This window comes from Podarcis tiliguerta (assembly GCF_965153285.1).
Source record: "Podarcis tiliguerta genome assembly, chromosome: Z".
NCBI classification, from domain to species: Eukaryota; Metazoa; Chordata; class Lepidosauria; order Squamata; family Lacertidae; genus Podarcis; species Podarcis tiliguerta.
Window position 1 is genome coordinate 4,151,549 of NC_139553.1, and position 19,323 is coordinate 4,170,871.

Below are 19,323 nucleotides of genomic sequence, written 5' to 3' on the forward strand. Positions count from 1 at the left end.
AAGATAAAGAGAAATTTATTGGAAGTAATAATTAGGAAGTAATAATTAGGCTTAGGGGTAGAATATGAATATGTTATTAATAAATATTAAGGATTAGAATATCAATAAAGGAGTAGAAGTTAGTAAATGAAAGAAGTTAATATTATTAGAAATATGAATTTGGAGAACTGCTAAATAGGTGATATAATGAAATTCAGTTAGAGGGGATTCGAAGAAGTCAGTTATCAATGTAATGAAATTAGGATTTGGAAGTTAAAAATCATTTTTATGTGTTTTTCTTTTTGTTTTTTGTGTATTGTAACATTTTTCTTTCCCCCCCTTCTTTATAAGTGTGAAAATCAATTTTTTAAAATGGGGGGGGGGGGGAGGAAGTTGCGCCTCGGTTTCCAAACATTTTGGAAGTTGAACGGACTTCCGGAATGGATTCTGTTTGACTTCCGAGGTACGAATGCATCTTCCTTTGCTCTCTGATCTGCTGTGTCATGTGGAAGAGCAGTATGTTGGAGGACAAGAGTTTCATCCCAAGCATCTCTATTTAGGTCTGATAGGGACTCCTGTCTGAAACCCTGGAGAGCCATGGCCATTGTATGTGGACAATACTGAGCTGGACAGAGCAACAGCTGTTTTCCTATGGGTAAGATGACTTTGCTACCCTTCCTCGCTTTGTAAAAATATGAGATTGCCACATTGCCCTCGCTGGGTGGACACGCTGCACGGACACCATGCATGTGCAAACAAAAAGATATTGCTGTGTGATATGGAGGTCATCAAGGTTATTGTTGGCTTTCTGATCAAATGGTGGCAGCAGGGAGAAGCTGCCCCAGTCCAAACTCTGAGGAAACAAGCTCTCTGCATGCCAAATACAAAAGAGACCAGCTGAGTAGGAAAAGTTGCTGCCATAGGACCTGCTTCTACACACGGGGGGCTCAGAAGCACCAAATTGTTGCTGTCCAGCTTTAAACTAGAATTGGAATCACAACTGTGCTCCTAGGCTTCAGAAACCTAAACCACATCTTGTAGTCAATTGGGCAGTTCCCTTTCCCCCCAGTTCCAATTGTTGTGGGGATTTAAATTGGGAGCATTATGGGGAAGTGAAAGGATTACCGTAAATGCCTTCAGTCCTCACTGCACCTTAGATTATAATCTTTCTTACCCCAGAGAAATGGGAGGAAAGAAATTGTTATAAAGACATTGATATTTGGAAAGGGAAAGGTTAACATGATAGAGTTGATTCCTTTAGAGGAGAAGCATACCATTCAGAAGGGAATGGCTTGTGCAAATTGTCTCCAGGCCATAACCAGCCAGGAATGCTACTGAATAGTTGTGCAATGAATCATCTATACCTGGTGCAATTGAACAGCTGTTCCAGTGTGTTTTTTCAGGGGGTACTCAGGGGTAAGCAGCAACAGCACCACTTTTTGCTGTTGTTACAATAAATGACACACATTTTAACAACTTCATGGTGAGTACTGTTACCTATTTTTCTAACTCATGGGCATAGCCAGGATTTTTGTTGGGGGGGGGAAAGCTTTTGTTAGGGTGGGGGGAAGAATCTCAGATTTATATTGATTTTTAATGATTGGGGGGCTGCCGCCCTGCACCCCCTTAGCTATGTCCATGACTGAACTGTTCCACTGTGTTTTAAAAAGTCAGATTTTCTGAGCTCTGTGGGGAAAACAAAATGGGTGAAGCATGCTTTGATGGCACTGTGCAGATGCCCCATAAAAAATGAACAAACGAAGAGTAGCTATTCCACAATAAATGTCCTGTTGTGGAAGCAGCCCATATGTCCCTGTTGATTTCTGACACTTCTGATTTCATGCTCCCTGGTCCTATTTTAGCTTTTGGATAAATGCTGTGGTGTGTGGAGGGGTAAAGGTAAAGGTAAAGGTAAAGGGACCCCTGACCATTAGGTCCAGTCATGACCGACTCTGGGTTGCGGCGCTCATCTTGCTTTATTGGCCGAGGGAGCCGGCCTACAGCTTCCGGGTCATGTGGACAGCATGACTAAGCTGCTTCTGGTGAACCAGAGCAGCACACGGAAACGCCATTTACCTTCCCGCTGGAGCGGTACCTATTTATCTACTTGCACTTTGAGGTTCTTTCGAACTGCTAGGTGGGCAGGAGCAGGGACCGAGCAACGGGAGCTCACCCCGTTGCGGGGATTCAAACCGTGACCTTCTGATCGGCAAGTCCTAGGCTCTGTGGTTTAACCCACAGCGCCACGTGCGTCCCATATGTGGAGGGGTACTATTTTAAAAACTACAGTTGCGCACAACGGCTGGGCTACCACATTAGGGCTGTACCACCAGATGAAAAAATGAGTGTGGGGAGGAGTGTATGGCTTCTGGGACGGGGTAGTTGCAGAGTAAGGATGTGAATGGGAAGGGATGAGATCAGTGGAGGCTGGTCCATCGGGGTGAAAGGGGCACTGCCCCTTCAACCTCATGCCTGTCCTCAGCCAGACCCCATCTCCTTTCCTTCTTATCTACAGCTACCCAGAGTGTAGCTTTCTCTCTCGGCTGTGTTGCCCTTGCAGAACTAGAATGAGCTGGCTCTGCCTGACTTTAGCTCTGGCTCCCCTTTCTGTTGGGCTACCTGCCTTTTGCCCACCTGGGCGCCAGGTACCACTGGACTAAGCTGAGGCTACCTTTGCTCCCTCCATTTTACTTTCCTCCCTCTCAAATGGCTGGGCTCAGGGGTGCCAACTTGAATAAAACGGGGGGGGGGGGCAGGTAAGCTCTGCCCTGCACAATTGATCACAAGATGTAGTGCACACAGACCATTTGAATGGCAATGCCAGCACCATCAAATGTTTTACTGGGAAGGCCGAAAGGACCTCGGCCCCTAAGAGTTGGCTCCTGTGGCTGGGCTCATTTTGGCCAGCTGATGCAAGCTTAATAAAATCTAAACAAAACACAAACATGCTTCTTAAGTAAACAGCAGACTAATGGCACATGGCTTGCCTCCCTGTAATAAAAACAAAATCTTCGATCTGTTTCACCCCGTACCACTCTTCTTTCCATCCCCTCTTGGGTCTATTTGCAAGATGTTCTGTTAGTAATGCAAATACTTGGCGTAGGAAGGTGAGCTAGCAGGTTTGTGGGGGTGGGGGAAAGAGGAGCCATAGCAGGTACTTGTGGGTTTGCTAGGGTTGATTTTGGTTTCTCTCAATTTCTCATTATTTCCAGTTCTCCACATTTCAACCTTTGCCTTGCAATTATTATTTTTTTGGTAAAAGTGAAAAGTCCCTATTAAAAAGTTAGCAGCATTTTAGTTCCCCTCCCAACCACTTCTCCCTCCCACAAGGGAGTGCTGTCCTTGACCCTCTCAAAGGGCTGGGTAAAATTCATGGTCTGCCCACAGCTCTTAACCGTGACAGCTGAGAACAGAACCTCCATGTACAAAGGAAGTCTACCTCTGTATACCCGCTCCAAGCAGGAGGCAAAACACAGTGGAGGGCTGCCACCTTCTTTGTAGGCTTCTCGGAAGTACCTGGTTGGCAGATACAAGGTGCTGAGATCTCATCCTGATCCGACAGGGGCTGTTTTGCGTGCTAATACAAGCCCTCTGGTGGGCTTTCAAACCATGGGCTTCCCTGGCAGCAGCAGGCTGCGAGCTGTCATTAAGGGGGGAGGGGGAGCAGAGTCATCCAATGCATAATGCCCAAGGGCACTGTGGGAAATTTAAAACAGCAGCTGAGCAGGCCTGCCAGCCTGGCACACGGAAGGCCTGGGGCTAGGAGCAACGCTGGCCCTTGAGATATCTTCACATCTTCTTTCCCTCCTCCTGTTGTGGAGAGGGCCGTGTGCCCCAGAAGCTCCTCCCCACTGCCCCGCAAGTCCATGGGTTTGGCACTTGTGTGGTTTCTCCTCCGCCCCACCCCACGGGGGGCTTCAGTCCCAGTTCGGGTGGGAGAAGGTGATGTTGTAGAGACTTGCCCACTTGGCAAAGACCCGCTTCTCAGTGATGAACCGGTGGTGGTGGCCCTTCCGGCTTTGCTCGTTGTGGATGTAGGTGGCACATTCATCCGGACCCTTCGGCTCATAGTAGTGGTAGGGCAACTTGTGGGGCGGAGGCTTCCTGCTGTTGGGAAGAGAACCGGGGGTGGGGGGTCGGTTTGGGTTTGGTGAGCAGGGAGCGGTGCAGAGAAGCAGAGGCAGAGATTGAGGCAGCCCTGGGGCAACCCCCACCCCCTCGAAACTGACAAGGAGTATGCAGAGTGCAAGACTTACATGCAGTAGTTGGGAGGGACCATCCCATAGACGTGGATCCTGTCACACAGCTCAACGCCAATCACCATGGTGAACCAGCCGGTGCTCAGCCATGACCGTGACGTCACTCTGCAAAAGCAGGGAGAAACAAAAGGAGGAGTTTTTTCAAAGGAAAGGGAATCCAAACACAACCTGCGAGTGATTGATGTAGATTAGATGCCGACCTGCAACAAAATGTTGCAGTGTGGAATTCTCCACGTTGAGGATTCCAATCACTCTATTCCATTTCACATCAATTTTTCATTCCACACACCTCATACTCCACAGCCAATCAGCATTCTTTTATCACTCAGCAACCCTAATTTGGCTGGTTTTTTGTTTTTTTGTGGGAGGTGCCTGCCCCCTCTCTGCCGATCCAATGGGGTCCCAGGCACCCACACATGATCGGTGTCCCTTTCGGAGACAGACACAGCAGAGACTGTCATGGTTTTAAGACATGTGGTTTATTCACCTATTTACACCTTCAGTCTGCATGGAGGGAGTCCAGATCTTATAGCATAGTTCTTTCAAGAGGCAGCAGGGTAGGCAACCTGCCCAAAATGGATCTCAGCTCTTCTTCCTCCTCCTCCTTCCTTGCAACCCTTGCTCAATAACTTCATTTTCGTGTCCCCCCAAAGACACATCTCACTCCCTTTTGCCCCTTTTGCCATGTTAACAGATTGGTTCTGCTCTAGGCCAGCCAGGCTGGTTTTCATAAATCAGCCCAGGGATTCCTTGTCTGGCACAGTTCTGCAGCCCATACTTTAATAAAGGTAAAAGGCAAAGGGACCCCTGACCATTAGGTCCAGTCATGCCTGACTCTGGAGTTGTGACACTCATCTCACTTTATTGGCCGAGGGAGCCGGCGTACAGCTTCCGGGTCATGTGGCCAGCATGACTAAGCCACTTCTGGCAAAACCAGAGCAGCACACGGAAACACTGTTTACCTTCCCGCCAGAGTGGTACCTATTTATCTACTTGCACTTTGATGTCCTTTCACAATGCTAGGTTGGCGGGAGCTGGAACCGAATAATGGGAGCTCACCCCGTCACGGGGATTCGAACCGCCGACCTTCTCATTGACAAGCCCTAGGTTCTGTGGTTTAACCCACAGCACCACCCGCGTCCCACCCCATACTTTAATCCATATCCCCATTAATCAATATCCTAGCATTTCTTTATTTCTAGGACTTAGCCCCCCCCCCCCCCCCCGGCCAATAAACCTATTAACACCATTTTTCTTCTACTTCTGCAAATCTTGGGATTCCCCAGAACCTGCAGACACCTCCCTCTTTTAAATTAAAAGGAAAAGATACAATCAATCTACCTTTCCTCCCTCCCCACAGCAGGGCTTGCCTGGAAGAGGAGATGCAGAAACTATGCTGGAGGGACAACTGCAGGTGAATTTACCTGTCCTTCCCTGTCTCCTTTTTGAACAAGTCATCAAACTGTTTCATGCGCCTGGGGGAAGCTACGAAGGCCGTCATGTTGGGGAATGACACGCTGACGCGCTGGATGACCTTCAGCAAGCTTTTCTGCATCCTGACTGGTGGCCCCCAAAAGATTAAGATGGTGTCCGGAGTCTTGTTGACAAACTCCTGTGGTCTCTTCAGGACCCGGAAGATACTTGAATGGGCCACCACCCTGAAGGTCGTCTTGTTACCAACATCTGCTTCGTAGGCCGTCGTGGGAGCATCGTTCATGCGAATTGTGCACTCCGACTGGTCGATTGCTGCCCCCAGCTTGCTCCCCAGCAGGTGACTGGAACTGGTGACGATCACGCATTGGCTGCAATGATGATCCAAAGTCTGGGGGTGGGGTGGGGGATAAGAGTATTATTATTATTAAATTTTATTTATACCCCGCCCTCCCCAGCCAAGACCGGGCTCAGGGCGGCTAACACCGGTATAAAAACAATTGATTGAAATGCAACTTAAAAACAAGATTAAAATACATTAAAATGTTGCCTCATTACAGTAGGAACTCAAATCAAAAACTTTTTTGGGGATGAAAACGTCAAATCTTCACCAAGGCCAACTATCCAGACTGGTCCTACGTGGCCAGAAAAAGGCGAGGAAGTCCCCAAATAGGAGTTCCATCACAGAAGGAGAAAGGAAAAAGGAAGAGGGGGAGGGGATCAAGTTGATTCCAAGCCAAAGGCCAGGCGGAACAACTCTGTCTTACAGGCCCTGCGGGAACAAATCAGATCCTGCAGGGCCCTGGTCTCATGAGACAGAGCGTTCCACCAGGCCGGAGCCAGTGTTGAAAAGGCCCTGGCTCTGGTTGAAGCTAATCTGACTTCCTTAGGGCCCGGGACCACTAGGGTGTTGCTATTTATGGACCTTGAGGCTCTCCGTGGGGCATACCGGGAGAGGCGGTCCCATAGGTACGAGGGTCCTAGGCTGTGAAGGGCTTTAAAGGTCAAAACCCGCACCTTAAATCTGACCCTGTACTCCACCGGGAGTCAGTGCAGCTGGAAAAGCACTGGGTGAATATGCTCCCATGGCAGAGACCCCGTGAGGAGCCTCGCTGCAGCATTCTGCACCCGCTGGAGTTTCTGGGACAGCTTCAAGGGCAGCCCCATGCAGAGTGAATTACAGTAGTCAAGCCTGGAGGTGACCGTTGCATGAATCACTGTGGCCTGGTCGGGGCGGGAAATGTATGGAGAAAGTGGATAGAGAAAGGTTTTTCTCCCTCTCTCATAGCACCAGAACTCAAGGACCTCCAATGAAGTTGAATGTTGGAAGATTCAGGACAGATAAAAGGAAGTCTTTATTCAACAGGATGCTACACTTACGCTATTATGTCTGATGTATGGAAGTGAGAGCTGGAGCATAAAGAAGGCTGATCGCCGAAGAATTGATGCTTTTGAATTATGGTGCTGGAGGAGACTCTTGAGAGTCCCATGGACTGCAAGAAGTTCAAACGCATCCATTCTAAAGGAAATCAGCCCTGAGTGCGCACTGGAACTGTAAGAGAACGATTTTGAAGAAAGGGAATTTTCTCTGGGGGCAGGATGTGTGTGTTAGCCTTGGAAAATGGTGAGTAAAATGGGTTCTCATATTAGAAGTATATGCAATTATGAATGGCATGGAACACACTGATAGAATCTTTTCTTCCTCTCTCTATTGGCAACCTCCAGGATCAGACAAGTTCTGAGAACCATATACACATAACTACTGAAGATCATACTCCATTGTAGGAAATGGCCCTAGTCCATGAAAGCTTATGCAATAATACAATTTGTCAAGTCTGCCAAGGTGCCACAAGCCTTCTTGTTTTTTCAGTTCTGCGGTGGCACGTTTTGAACCATTCTGCATAGCATTCGTGTTCTCCCCACTTTTTTTGACTTTTTGTGTTGTCATTTTTTAAAATTTTCTTACATTTCTTCATTTAATGTCTTCATTTAAAAACATTGCTTCATTTAAAAAACATCTTCTTAAAGACTGCTAACAACATTTAAATCCAATAAAATAATACCATGTTGGTATTATCAAAGATGAAAATGGCAGATAAAATGTCTAAAACAGCTAACCTCTAAAACTCTATTTAAAAGAAAAAATCATGGAGAGCAAATCAGCAGAGGTTGAGAATCAATTTCCCATACAGCCGCTTCAGAATCACTCCTCTACCATTCTGCAGCTGCTTGTTACAACAGCTGCCAAGATAATTCTTAAAGGCAAGATTTCTGAAATATACTCAGTCGAGAGTGGATTTCATGCTCTTTATTCAGCTCATAGTGGTGAGGAGGAATGAAAGTTTCCCCAAAGTATCTGCTTTATATACATTAATGTAAAGTTATCATTTTGGGGAAGAATTTCAACGATAAAGATGAGCGTGTTACCAAAGATGCTATTTTTATTTCAGACAATCCCGGTTGTGGATTCACTTCCACCTGGAGCTGGATTGGGTGGCTCCTGCAGACCAATCAGACTGCTGCATTGTTCTAGGCCCAATCAGACTGCTGCATTCTGAATCCTATTGTTCTAGGACCAATCAGACTGCTGCATTCTGAATCCTATTGTTCTAGGACCAATCAGACTGCTGCATTTTGGATCCTATTCAACTCAGTACATAACAATTTCCTTACCCATCATTCCATCCTTCTGGTTTATAGAACCAGGGTACAGTGGCTGGTGATGTGCCAGAAATAATTTCTCAAGATCCCTCCCCGCCCAATCCCCTCTCCAGGACCACCAATGATTAATCTACAGCCACAAAGCCCACCGGGAGACCCTGGGCCAGTAACTCAGCCTAACCAACCCCACAGGGTTGTTATGGGGATAAAAAGGGGTTAGGAAGTGTCTATAGCATGCCTTGTGGTGTTTTGGAGAATGTAATTTTTTGTGATGTAAATGTAATAATAAACAGAGGTAGGGAACCTTTTTCAGTCTGAGGGCTGCACTCTCTTCTGGGCAGCCACTCAGCGGACACATGTCAGTGGCGGGCAGGACCGGAGGCAAAAGTGGGAGGGGCGATGAAATTTTATCCAAGTTGCTTACACAGTCCTTTTTCTCCCAAGAGTTCAAGGATACTTTCTAGTTAGGCAGGAAACACCTGAGTGTGCAGCAGAGCCAGTGATGGCGTGAGATCTGGGGAGACCTGAGATTCCCTCTCTATGACCTGCAAAACAACGGCAGCTGAAAGTTCACGAGCTTCCCATACCTTGTTTCCAGAGACTGGCAGGTACCCGTCCGTCACCCCCCATTTTTTGAGGCTGGAAGGCAACGGGGGCTTCACTTTCACCGCAGTGTAGTGGAAGACTTCGCTCCTGCCATTGTAGATGATCAGCAGCATGACCAGGCCAAACAGAACCACAAAGACAACTGCGCGCTGGCCCTGCGGACACAAAGAGCGGACGAGGGGGCAAATGGTCAGAAGAGCCAGGTTGCTCTCCAGGGCATCTGTTCACACGGGGCACCTTTCTAGCTTGGCAGTAGCCTGCGTAAAATGGGATTCGGGGAGAGTAGTTGTTCGCAAGCAGAGCAGGAGCCAAGAGCCTGACGTGGCAGCAAAATATACAGGTTCCAAGTCATGGGAAGCGGGAGATCTGCTTGTTCCTGGGTGCAGAGGGTCTAGGATACATCCACTCAGGGGTGACCTGTCCCACTTCACCACCTGAGGTAAAACAGGAAAGTGCTTCTTCCCCACAAGGCTTCCGCCGAAGCCTTGTGAATTAGGGTTGAGCAGCAGCTGGGATGCAGGTGGCGCTGTGGGTTAAACCACAGAGCCTAGGGCTTGCCGATCAGAAGGTTGGCGGTTCGAATCCCCGCGACGGGGTGAGCTCCCGTTGCTCGGTCCCTGCTCCTGCCAACCCAGCTGTTCGAAAGCACGAAACCATTATTGATCAGCGCATGAAGGATATTGAGCAGCAGAATAATCTGGCCTATATTAAGAAATTTAGTGCTTGGTACGCTTTTCTGCCCCCCTCCCATTTTGATTCTCGGGCACCTTATTTGTCTACCTTAACCATTCCAAAACTTAGGCGGGCCTTTACACTGGCCAGACTAAATATGTTACCCTCAGCTGTTCTTGAAGGTAGATATCAAAAAATTCCATTTGAGAACCGGCTCTGCCCCTGTGGAGCTGGCTATGTAGAGACGGTGTCACACGTTCTCTTGTCTTGCTCCCTATATAAAGATCTCAGGGACGAGACCATTACGCCGCTCCTATCTGCCATCCCGGGCCGCTCTTGCGAAGCCAAATTGTTCTCACTCCTAGCCGACCAGAACAGCTCGACAACAGAGAAGGTTGCCAAATTTATCGAGAGAGCAATGAGACTGAGAGCTGTTATCCAAATGACACCAGTGTCGTCACCCGGATTCCTCGCCTAGTATCTTATGATTATTATCATTATGTTTTATTATTATTATTTTATTACTTCTGCCAAGTTTTAAGTACTGAGATTATTAATTTACCTAGGGTTTTAATAGGTCACAAGATTTTATGGTAACTATATCTGTAATGTATTTCTGTTGGTCTTTGTCCTTTGATGCTATGGCCTGTCGGCTACGCAAATAAAGTCTACTACTACTGTTCGAAAGCATGAAGTGCAAGTAGATAAATAGGTACCGCTCTGGCGGGATGGTAAACGGCGTTTCCGTGCGCTACTCTGGTTTCGCCAGAAGCGGCTTAGCCATGCTGGCCACATGACCCGGAAGCTGTACGCTGGCTCCCTTGGCCAGAAAAGTGAGATGAGCACCGCAACCCCAGAGTCGGCCACGACTGAACCGTACGGTCAGGTGTCCCTTTACCCTTTACCTTTAGCAGCAGCAGCAGCAGCAGCAGCAGCAGCAGCAGCAGCAAGGGTGGGACTCTGTCTGAGGTGGCTGCTTCAGTCTGCCTCATGGGTGGGCCACTCCTGAATTCACTGTTAATGCACAATTATTGTGTCTGTGAAGAGCCCTGCTGGATCAGGCCATAGGGCCCATCTACTCCAGCATCCTGCTCCTACAGTGGCCAATCAGCAGCCCTGCAGGACCTGAGCACAAGGGCATCCTCCCATCTGTGATTCCCATCAATTAGTATTCAGTGGAGGGAGAATGTAGCTATCACAGCGAGTGACCAGTGATAGCCTTATCCTCCATAAAATGATCGCAGAATTCACCCACCCACCCACCCCTAAAGACAACCTGCACACCAGTCTGGAGGGGGCCAGACATTTCCCGCTTCCCTCTCCCATCCTGCTAGAGCAACTTTCATCAACCAGTTTTGGACCACAGCTCTCAGCAAGCACAAATTTATGCAAAGCTTGCTTTTGGAAAACAAACAAACTTAAGTGCTTCATGATTGCCTTTTGTGAGTAAATTATTTAGTGTTGTGATCCTGGGGAAATCTGAATAAGGAACTAATGGAACTGCTGGGCAGGGAGAGAGGGGGGTGAGCAGTGGGTGTGGTGGTGAATAGCCGCAAGAGAATAAACAGATTGAACTGTGCAGCAAACCTAGAGAACCAGAAGTGCTTTATGTGGCTCTTAACATTTAACGTTCATTTACCCTCGCAGTGAGAAGCAGCAGCTTTTGCATAGCTGTCTATGCAGAATGCCCATAGGAAGGCACCACGAATTCCTGGCTTGGTGCAGAAAGCATGCCACTCCCAAAGCAATTCCCAAAGTTTGTGCAGAAGCTAAATGTGCCCATCTAGGCCTCTCTATATGGTCCTTGAACCTCTCCCTAGGCCACACACTTTCCCAAGCCATGCCCGTCACTGGCCCTGCTACATAGCCCAGGTGCTTTTGCCTGTATGAAATGTGTTCCCTTAACACTAATAAAGCTTTTGCTTATCTGGAGGGAGGGAGACGAGGGACATGTGAATGGGTATATCATGGGTAGGCAAACGAAGGCCCAGGGGCCGGATCTGGCCCAATCGCCTTCTAAATCCAGCCTGTGGACGGTCTGGGAATCAGTGTGTTTTTACATGAGTAGAATGTGTGCTTTTATTTAAAATGCATCTCTGGGTTATTTGTGGGGCATAGGAATTCATTAATTTCCCCCCCTCCAAAATATAGTCTGGCCCCCCACAAGGTCTGAGGGACAGTGGACCAGCCCCCTGCTGAAAAAGTTTGCTGACTCCTGGTGTATATGAAAGCCTACAGTAGAAAGGTGCTCTTTATGTTCTTTCTTTTCCTCATTTTTGTCCCTGGTACAGTCCTGGAAACCAAGCCTCGTGAACGGTTGAGGGAGCTGGGTATGTTGAACTTGGGAAAGAGGAGACTGAGAGGAAATGATGATATCCATCTTCCCATATCTCAAGGGCTGTTGCACAGAGGATAGAGCAAGCTTGTTTTCTCCTGCTCTGGAGGGTAGGACTCAAACCAGTGGATTCCAGTTACAATAAAGGAGATTCCAACTGAACATCAGGAAGAACTTTCTGATGATAAGAGCTGTTTGACAGTGGAACAAACTCCCACAAGAGGTGGTGGACTCTCCTTCCTTGGAGGTTTTGAAGCAGAGGTTTGATGGCCACCTGTCATGTATGATCTGCGTGAGATTCCATCATTGCAGGGGGTTGGACCAGTTGACCCTCCCAGCTCTACAGTTCTATGATTCTATGTGGCACTTGGAAACTCTTTTTGCAGAAGGGAATGAGGCTGTACAGGCTGAAAAAGATTCCCTGCTGCTGGCGCAGTACAGCAATGCAACATTCATATTCATAGATCAATAGTATGAGGAAGAAACAGATTTCTCCCGAGACTGCAGGGGGCCGGAGTGGGGTAGTGGGCTCACCTTGTCGTTTTTCATGTCGCCGTCCTGGCCTTAGGTTGGAGCCTCGATCAGCGTAACTTGGATGCCTGCAATAAAGTCAAAAGGACAGGGTGACATTTGTGGTTTCTGGATGAAAAAGAAGGGGCTTTTACTAGCATACAATGTGTTCCACCACCCTGGGGTAGGGGTCACTTCAATGCGAAGGAGAGTGGGACATGGTCTATTTTGTGCCTGGGCTAAGCACTGGAAAGTTGCAATGTACTAATAAGGAAGCTGGGATGCGGGTGGCGCTGTGGTCTAAACCTGCCTATAGAATTAGCCAGGATTCCACACAGGTGGGGTTGGTGGAGGGTCTTTCCCCCAGGTACATCAAATAGTGGAACCTCATCCTCAGGAGCCAAATGTGGCCCTCCATGGGTCTCCACCTGGCCCTTGGGGCTCTCCCAAGCCCATACTCCTCCTCAGTTGGGCCTCTTGTCACCATAGTTCATCTCTCACCAGCCCTGTTTTGCACTGTGCCTGGGTGTTTTTGGCAGGCTGAAATGTAGAAGTTTAAAGAACATTTGGGAAAAAAATATTTTAATATTTAAATCTTGGAATAGCTTCGGAAGTGGATACAGGCTGTAGGGTTAGAAGTAGAAGACAGTGTATTTTAAAACAGTATTATTTGTAAGTGATAAAATGTGAAGATTTTTATGGTAAAAGTGTGATAAAAAAAATGGTTAAAAATTGTGATATATGGAACTGCTAAAGATGAGGTAAAATGAAAATCAGATAAGGGGGACTTGGGGAAGCCCACCTAACAATGTTTAGAAAAAAATAAGGATAAGACAAGAATTTGTTTGTATTGTTTGTATTTCTGTTGGTGTTGTTTATTTGTGTTACAAAATGAATTAAAAAATTGGGGGAAGGGGGATGAAATGTGTCTCTTGCAAACCTGGAGGAGGGCCGAGAGAAGTATGCAAGTGTGTGCAGAAGCTAACTAGCTGCACCAAGGTAGAACGGTTGTGTTTCAATTCATTTTAATTATTTTTTTGGAAAGTACTTAAGATCACCCCCCCCCCCAGATAAACTTTCTCTCTTTCTTGCTTCCCAAGAACAATGTGGCAGCTGGCATTTCTTCTTAACTGTCACGTGTCCTGGATATTTAAATGCTTTTTTTAAAGCCCTAGTTTTCCCCTGCACTGCACTCAAGAGTGATCAGGAAAATGCTCTAATTGACAAGGGAGGGAGGACCGGGGAGGGGGAGGGGGGAGAGGCAGGAAACCAGCAGGGTCTATAAACAACACGCAGGAAAAGCAGCAGTGAATGGAAAATCTAGGCCTGACCTTAACGCACTGGACTGGGTCCTCCAAACAGGCCCAGGGACAGGACTGCTACGCATGATTAACTTGGGTAAACTGATTTCCTCGTGGGTTAGATGTCAGAGAAGCAGGCACGTCCGGAATGGAACATAGGAAACTGCCTTTATACTGAATATTATGAATTTTCAACTAAGGGATGGCTCAGTGATAAGAGCACCTGCTTGGCATGCAGAAGGTTAGGGCTGGGAGAAAAACCCTGCCTGAAACTCTGGAAGGTCACTGCCAGCCATTGCTGAGCAGGGATGACTGACAAATGCTAGTCTAGGTTCAAGCAAAAATTTATCACAGCTGTGGTTTTAAGGTTTTTGGGCATGGTACCAAACCCTCTTCATTTCACTACCATGTAGATCACCACAGGTTACTTGGACCATTTCTTTGTTAATTCTAAGTACTTTTACCTTTTTAGTCCTAAAGGTAAAGGTAAAGGGACCCCTGGCCATTAGGTGCAGTCGCAAATGGATCTGGGGTTGCAGCGCTCATTTCGCTTTATTGGCTGAGGGAGCCGGCGTACAGCTTCTGGGTCATGCGGCCAGCATGACTATGCCGCTTCTGGCAAACCAGAGCAGCGCACGGAAATGCCGTTTACCTTCCCGCCGGAGTGGTACCTATTTATCTACTTGCACTTTGACGTGCTTTTGAACTGCTAGGTTGGCAGGAGCAGGGACCGAGCAACGGGAGCTCACCCCATCGCGGGGATTTGAACTGCCAACCTTCTGACTGGCAAGACCTAGGCTCTGTGGTTTAACCCACAGCACCACCTGCGTCCCTAAGGGGCCCCAAAACAGATAACATTTTTTTTTAAAGGCTGTAACATTAAAGAGAGATGGCTAAAACTCTCCCTATAGAAGAACATACAGCCTTATCCCTTACCTTGGCACTGCTGCTCACCCCGCCCAAGTACCAGCTATCTCCCTCTGCCTAATGGTAGGGCCGTCCTTTGGGGAAGGATTATGGCTCAGAGCATTTGCCTTACATGCAAAAGGTCCCAAACACAATCTCTAGTGTTTCCAGGTAGGGCTGTGAGAAAACCCTTCCTGAAACCCCCATTTTGCCATTTTTTAAACAGTATATGAACCAAAGCACAGCCACCCTTCAAAATTCAACATGCAAACCCTCCCACTAAAATGCATTATATTAGAGGAAATTTGCTTTGCAAAAATTTGCATGTTCTATAAAACTGCATGCATGCATATGTGTATTAGGAGGAATTCTCCTTTGCATAAAGAAAAATCTGCAAATGTGGATAACTGATGTTAAGACCAGAAAAATGAGAATCTGAAGAATCTGCCCACCCCTAGTTTGTAGAAGGATTTTTCCCCCCTTTAGGAGCATGCCATTTTAAGCACAATAAAAGGCTTGTTTTCAGTGTTCTTTAGCAATCTGGTTAGAAGGATTTTAACAATGTGTGGGTGTTAAAATGAAATCCCAGCATCCTGTGCTTGGAATGGAACATTCTGGGCTGCACAGCAGTGCTTTAACGCCAACATTTTACATAGAGACTGCCATCCATTGCTCTCTTAAGTGGGAATAAACCCCAGTGATCTCGGTGGGGCTCTGTAAAACATGCATGCAATTGATTCTTAGAGCAGAGCTTCCAAGTGGAGCAGAGCTCGCTTCTCTCAAATGTCCTACTGGGGAGTTTCTCCACCTCTTCCTGACCTGCCCATCCCTCTGCCATCAGCCAGAAAGAGGCTTGAATGAGCAACAATGATTACGTTTATGCCTGGGCTGCTTTGAAAATAAAATAAAACCTTAAGTATCCATACTTGCCTTTTGTGAGTTAATTATTTAGTCTATGGATCCTAGGGAAATCTGATTCAGGAACTCATGGAATGGGGGGAGGGAGTAGGAGTAGGAGAAGTACATTATTAGGCTGGGTGGGAGTGCAACTGAAAAGCCACAAGAGCCCAGAACGTGTGTCAAACCGGAGAACGCTTTGAACATGTGCTTAAATCTCCCGCAATGAGCAGCAGCAACTTTTGCCTAGTTAGGTAGCACTCCCATGTGGGGGCACAGAAGCCATAACAGCATCCATGAAGGGGGGGGGGGTGTCAGCAGACTTACATATACCGCTTAATAATTTGGAAAATCAATAAAAATAATTGGCAAAAATAGAAATTAGCATTTCTAAGCTGTGTATATAAAAATAAACAATACAGTGGTACCTCGCAAGACGAATGCCTCGGAAGACGAAAAACTCGCAAGACGAAAGAGTTTTTCGTTTTCTGAGTTGCTTCGCAAGACGGATTTCCCTATGGGCTTGCTTCGCAAGACGAAACGTCTTGCGCCCTTTTTTTTAAACCGCCAATGCATTCCTATGGGAAACCGTCAATACACAGCGGTGCTTCGCAAGACGAAAAAACTCGCAGAACAAAAAAAACTCGCAGAACGAATTAATTTCGTCTTGCGAGGCACCACTGTACAGAGAATAATACAAAGGGGAGGGCTTATTGGTTTGCTTTGTTTTTATTGTGTATTTTGTGTTTTTATCTTGCATTTTCATGTTGTGAACAATTTAAATAAATGAATTCTTAAAGCCTAGAAAATATAACAGTTAAAAACTCATCATAAAACTGAACATAAGTGTGAAACTACCTTAAAATGCTTGCTGGAATAAGAAAGCCATGCTCCTGAAGTTCAGGAAAAGGGTGGGTGAGTGCCTGTGTAATCTCAGTTGGGAGGGAGTTTCACAGGTTTGCTTTCACAGCACTGAATGCATGTGTTTCAGTACTTACGAGCTGTGCATCTGAACCAGAGATTCTTCCAAAAGTCTCACTGATCAGGCAGGGATATAAGAGGTAGCCCTGAGACTTACTAAAGAAATGAAAAAGTAAAATTGAGGGCGGGAACACTCAAAACAACCAAATGAGCACTGAGCATACCCAGTCGCCACAGAATATTGAAAGCTGGGGAGGGATGGGAAATTGGTGAAGAAGCAGCTAACATGGTGTGCTGTAGGTGTTGTACTCCAACTCCTATCAGCCCCAACCAGTGTAGCCAATGGTAGGTAAAGGGAAAAGGTTAAGGTCCCCTGGATGGTTAAGTCCAGCCTAATTCGACTCTGGGGTTGCGGCACTCAACTCGCTTCAGGCCAAGGGAGCCGGCATTTGTCCACAGACAGCTTTCTGAATCATGTGGCCAGCAGGACTAATCTGCTTCTGTCACAACAAACGCCGTGATGGAAACCAGAGCGCACGGAAACGGCATTTATCTTCCTGCTGCAGCGGTGCCTATTCATCTACTTGTACTGGCGTGCTTCCGAACTGTTGGTTGGCAGGAGCTGGGACAGAGCAGCAGGAGCTCACCCCGTCACAGGGATTCGAACAGCAAACCTTCGGATTGGCAAGCCCAAAAGGCTGTGGTTTAGACTACAGCACCCAGTGGTTTAGACCACAGTGAAGAGGGGGGTTACATTTTGTGGTTTGCCTCAGGTGCCAGAATGTCTTGGGCAGGTCCTGATCATAGGCAACCAAATAGATTATTGATTACCTGAAGAGGCCAGAGACCATCTTGGCTGGGAGCCCTGAAAGACCTGCTCCCCACCCCCCTCTTGCTGGCCTTTCCCATCTGGGAGGGTGGGACCCTGACTGACTCCAGCTGCAAAAGCTGAGGCTGATGAACAGACATTTAAAATGGGGGTAGTGTTTGGGGGAGGTTATTGCTGCTGTTGATATTAATTTTTTCTATCTCTGTTTTAAGATCTAATTATTTATGTGGAAATCAATCAGTTTGGTTGTGTATTTTTGATGTGTTTTATTTGTTGTTTGTGACTACTTTTGGTTTTGTTTGCAATTCTGTAATTTGTTATGTCATAAGCTTCCTTGAGCATGGTTTGAACTCTGAAAAGGCGGTATACATATAAATTGATGTCTGTAGTATGTATGTGCAAGGCCAATGGCAGCCAGAGACAACTCATTCTTAATCTCCATGTTCCTTCTCCCTGCTGAGTTCTACAAGGAGCAGCACTGAGACTAAGAAAGAGGAAGAAGGCAGGCAGGATGACCCCCCTGGACTGGATTTAGGTAAGAAGGCAGGGGGGCAGAGTCTGGCTGGTGGCAGGCTGAGGTTGGTGGGGATGTAGATTTACTCTACATCTTTGCCCCACTCCCAGTATTGATTATGCCATTGTCTATTTTAGCAGACATTAAATATATTGCATGCCGCCTTCAGAACTTCATCTGGGTACAAATGTTTTAAAACAAGCAGATAAATAAGTGCTGCTTGGGCATTTGGGCCTGTGCCTGATTTAAGCTCTAACACACCGTATTAAAAATCCAGGTCAGTGTCTCCCTCCTTACCAAGGCAGGATGTCTCACATGAACAAAGTCGGGAGCATGGTTGGGGGGGTCTTCTCCTTCGTGGGGAGCCATGAGGTGCTGCCAGCCCCAGTTGCCAGACCATCCTTCCATGATGCAGCCTATGCGCTCGCTCCTTTCATTCAAGCATCGCAACAAGACGGTAGGCACACAGGCCAGCAGCCCTGCTCTCAGAGGCCTGCAAAAGAAAATGGTGTTTAAAAATAAAATAAAGCAGATGGGCTGGCTTTTCAAACATGTTTGCTGGTGAGGAATCAAATCGAAAGCAGCCTCAGACCCTCATGGGCCAATCTGCTGGTTGGAGTCGAAGGCTTTCTCTCTAGCTAAACTTGAGCAAAGCACATGATGCCAGGTGGCGGAAGGCCAAATTTGGAATCATTCCCTGCCCCAAGGCAACAGTTTTTTTCCCAAACAGCTGTTTTCATTAGGGCAGGCTCCACCAACCTTGGTTGGCAAAGGCTGCATTAGGGATAAAATAAAATAAAGCTGAGTTATGTCAGATCCCACAGCACAAACACACAAAATGCAAAAGTGACTCAAAGTGAGGATCCAGTGCTGGCTCAGCACATCTTGACCAACCACATAGGAGGGCTGTCTTCACACATTTAATGCGCAGTTCACCCCACTCCCCATGAATCCTTGGGACTGTGGTTTGCTGCTGTGAGAGCTACAATTCCCAGCACCCTTAACAAACCACAGTTTTCATTATTATTCTTTACATGTATGGCGTACATGTAGTTAATGCAACATCTGCCAACCAGAGAGAGATTTTGGATTGTGCAATACAATCACAATCTCACATCTTGTTCCCTGTATATTTTATACCTTGCACTGCCTTGCAAAATTTTGTGTGAAAGTGCAGTGCACAATGATGTAAATAATTAAAAAATATATTCTTAGGAGTGGCCGCGTGGGGTGGGGTGCAAGGATGTTAATCAAAGAAAGCTGAGCAGTTATGCTTCAATGACCCAAGTAAATCCTTCCATCCCATACCGGGGAGCGTACAGACAAGAAACTTTACAAGTAAGACATCCCCCCGCCCCCTAAAAAGACACTCCACTCTGCTTTCTGTGCTCCTTTACTTGTATGCCAGGAAGGGCCGTAGTTCAGTGGAAGAGCACCTTCTTGGCATGCAGATGGTCCCAGTTTCAATCTGCAGGATCTCCAGGCAGGATTCAGTGAGACCC

At 46.9% G+C, this 19,323-nt stretch overlaps 1 protein-coding gene across 2 annotated transcripts in view; it reads right to left on the reverse strand.

Annotated features, from left to right (window-relative positions):
- Window positions 1–322: 322 nt before the first annotated feature.
- The window catches only part of ST6GALNAC6 (ST6 N-acetylgalactosaminide alpha-2,6-sialyltransferase 6), a 38,310-nt gene continuing 19,309 nt past the window's right edge, over window positions 323–19,323 (reverse strand). Inside the window, exons 2-7 of one of the 2 annotated variants that reach the window (XM_083423198.1) lie at window positions 18,119–18,314; window positions 12,478–12,542; window positions 8,918–9,091; window positions 5,663–6,060; window positions 4,236–4,343; window positions 323–4,083 (exon numbers count right to left, since the gene is read on the reverse strand). In XM_083423198.1, the coding sequence (XP_083279324.1) occupies window positions 3,897–4,083; window positions 4,236–4,343; window positions 5,663–6,060; window positions 8,918–9,091; window positions 12,478–12,492 (882 nt within the window). In that variant the 5' untranslated portion in view covers window positions 12,493–12,542; window positions 18,119–18,314 and the 3' untranslated portion in view covers window positions 323–3,896. Of the gene's footprint in view, window positions 4,087–4,235; window positions 4,344–5,662; window positions 6,061–8,917; window positions 9,092–12,477; window positions 12,543–18,118; window positions 18,315–19,323 lie in introns of both variants that reach the window. The other variant, XM_083423197.1, reaches the window with a different exon arrangement.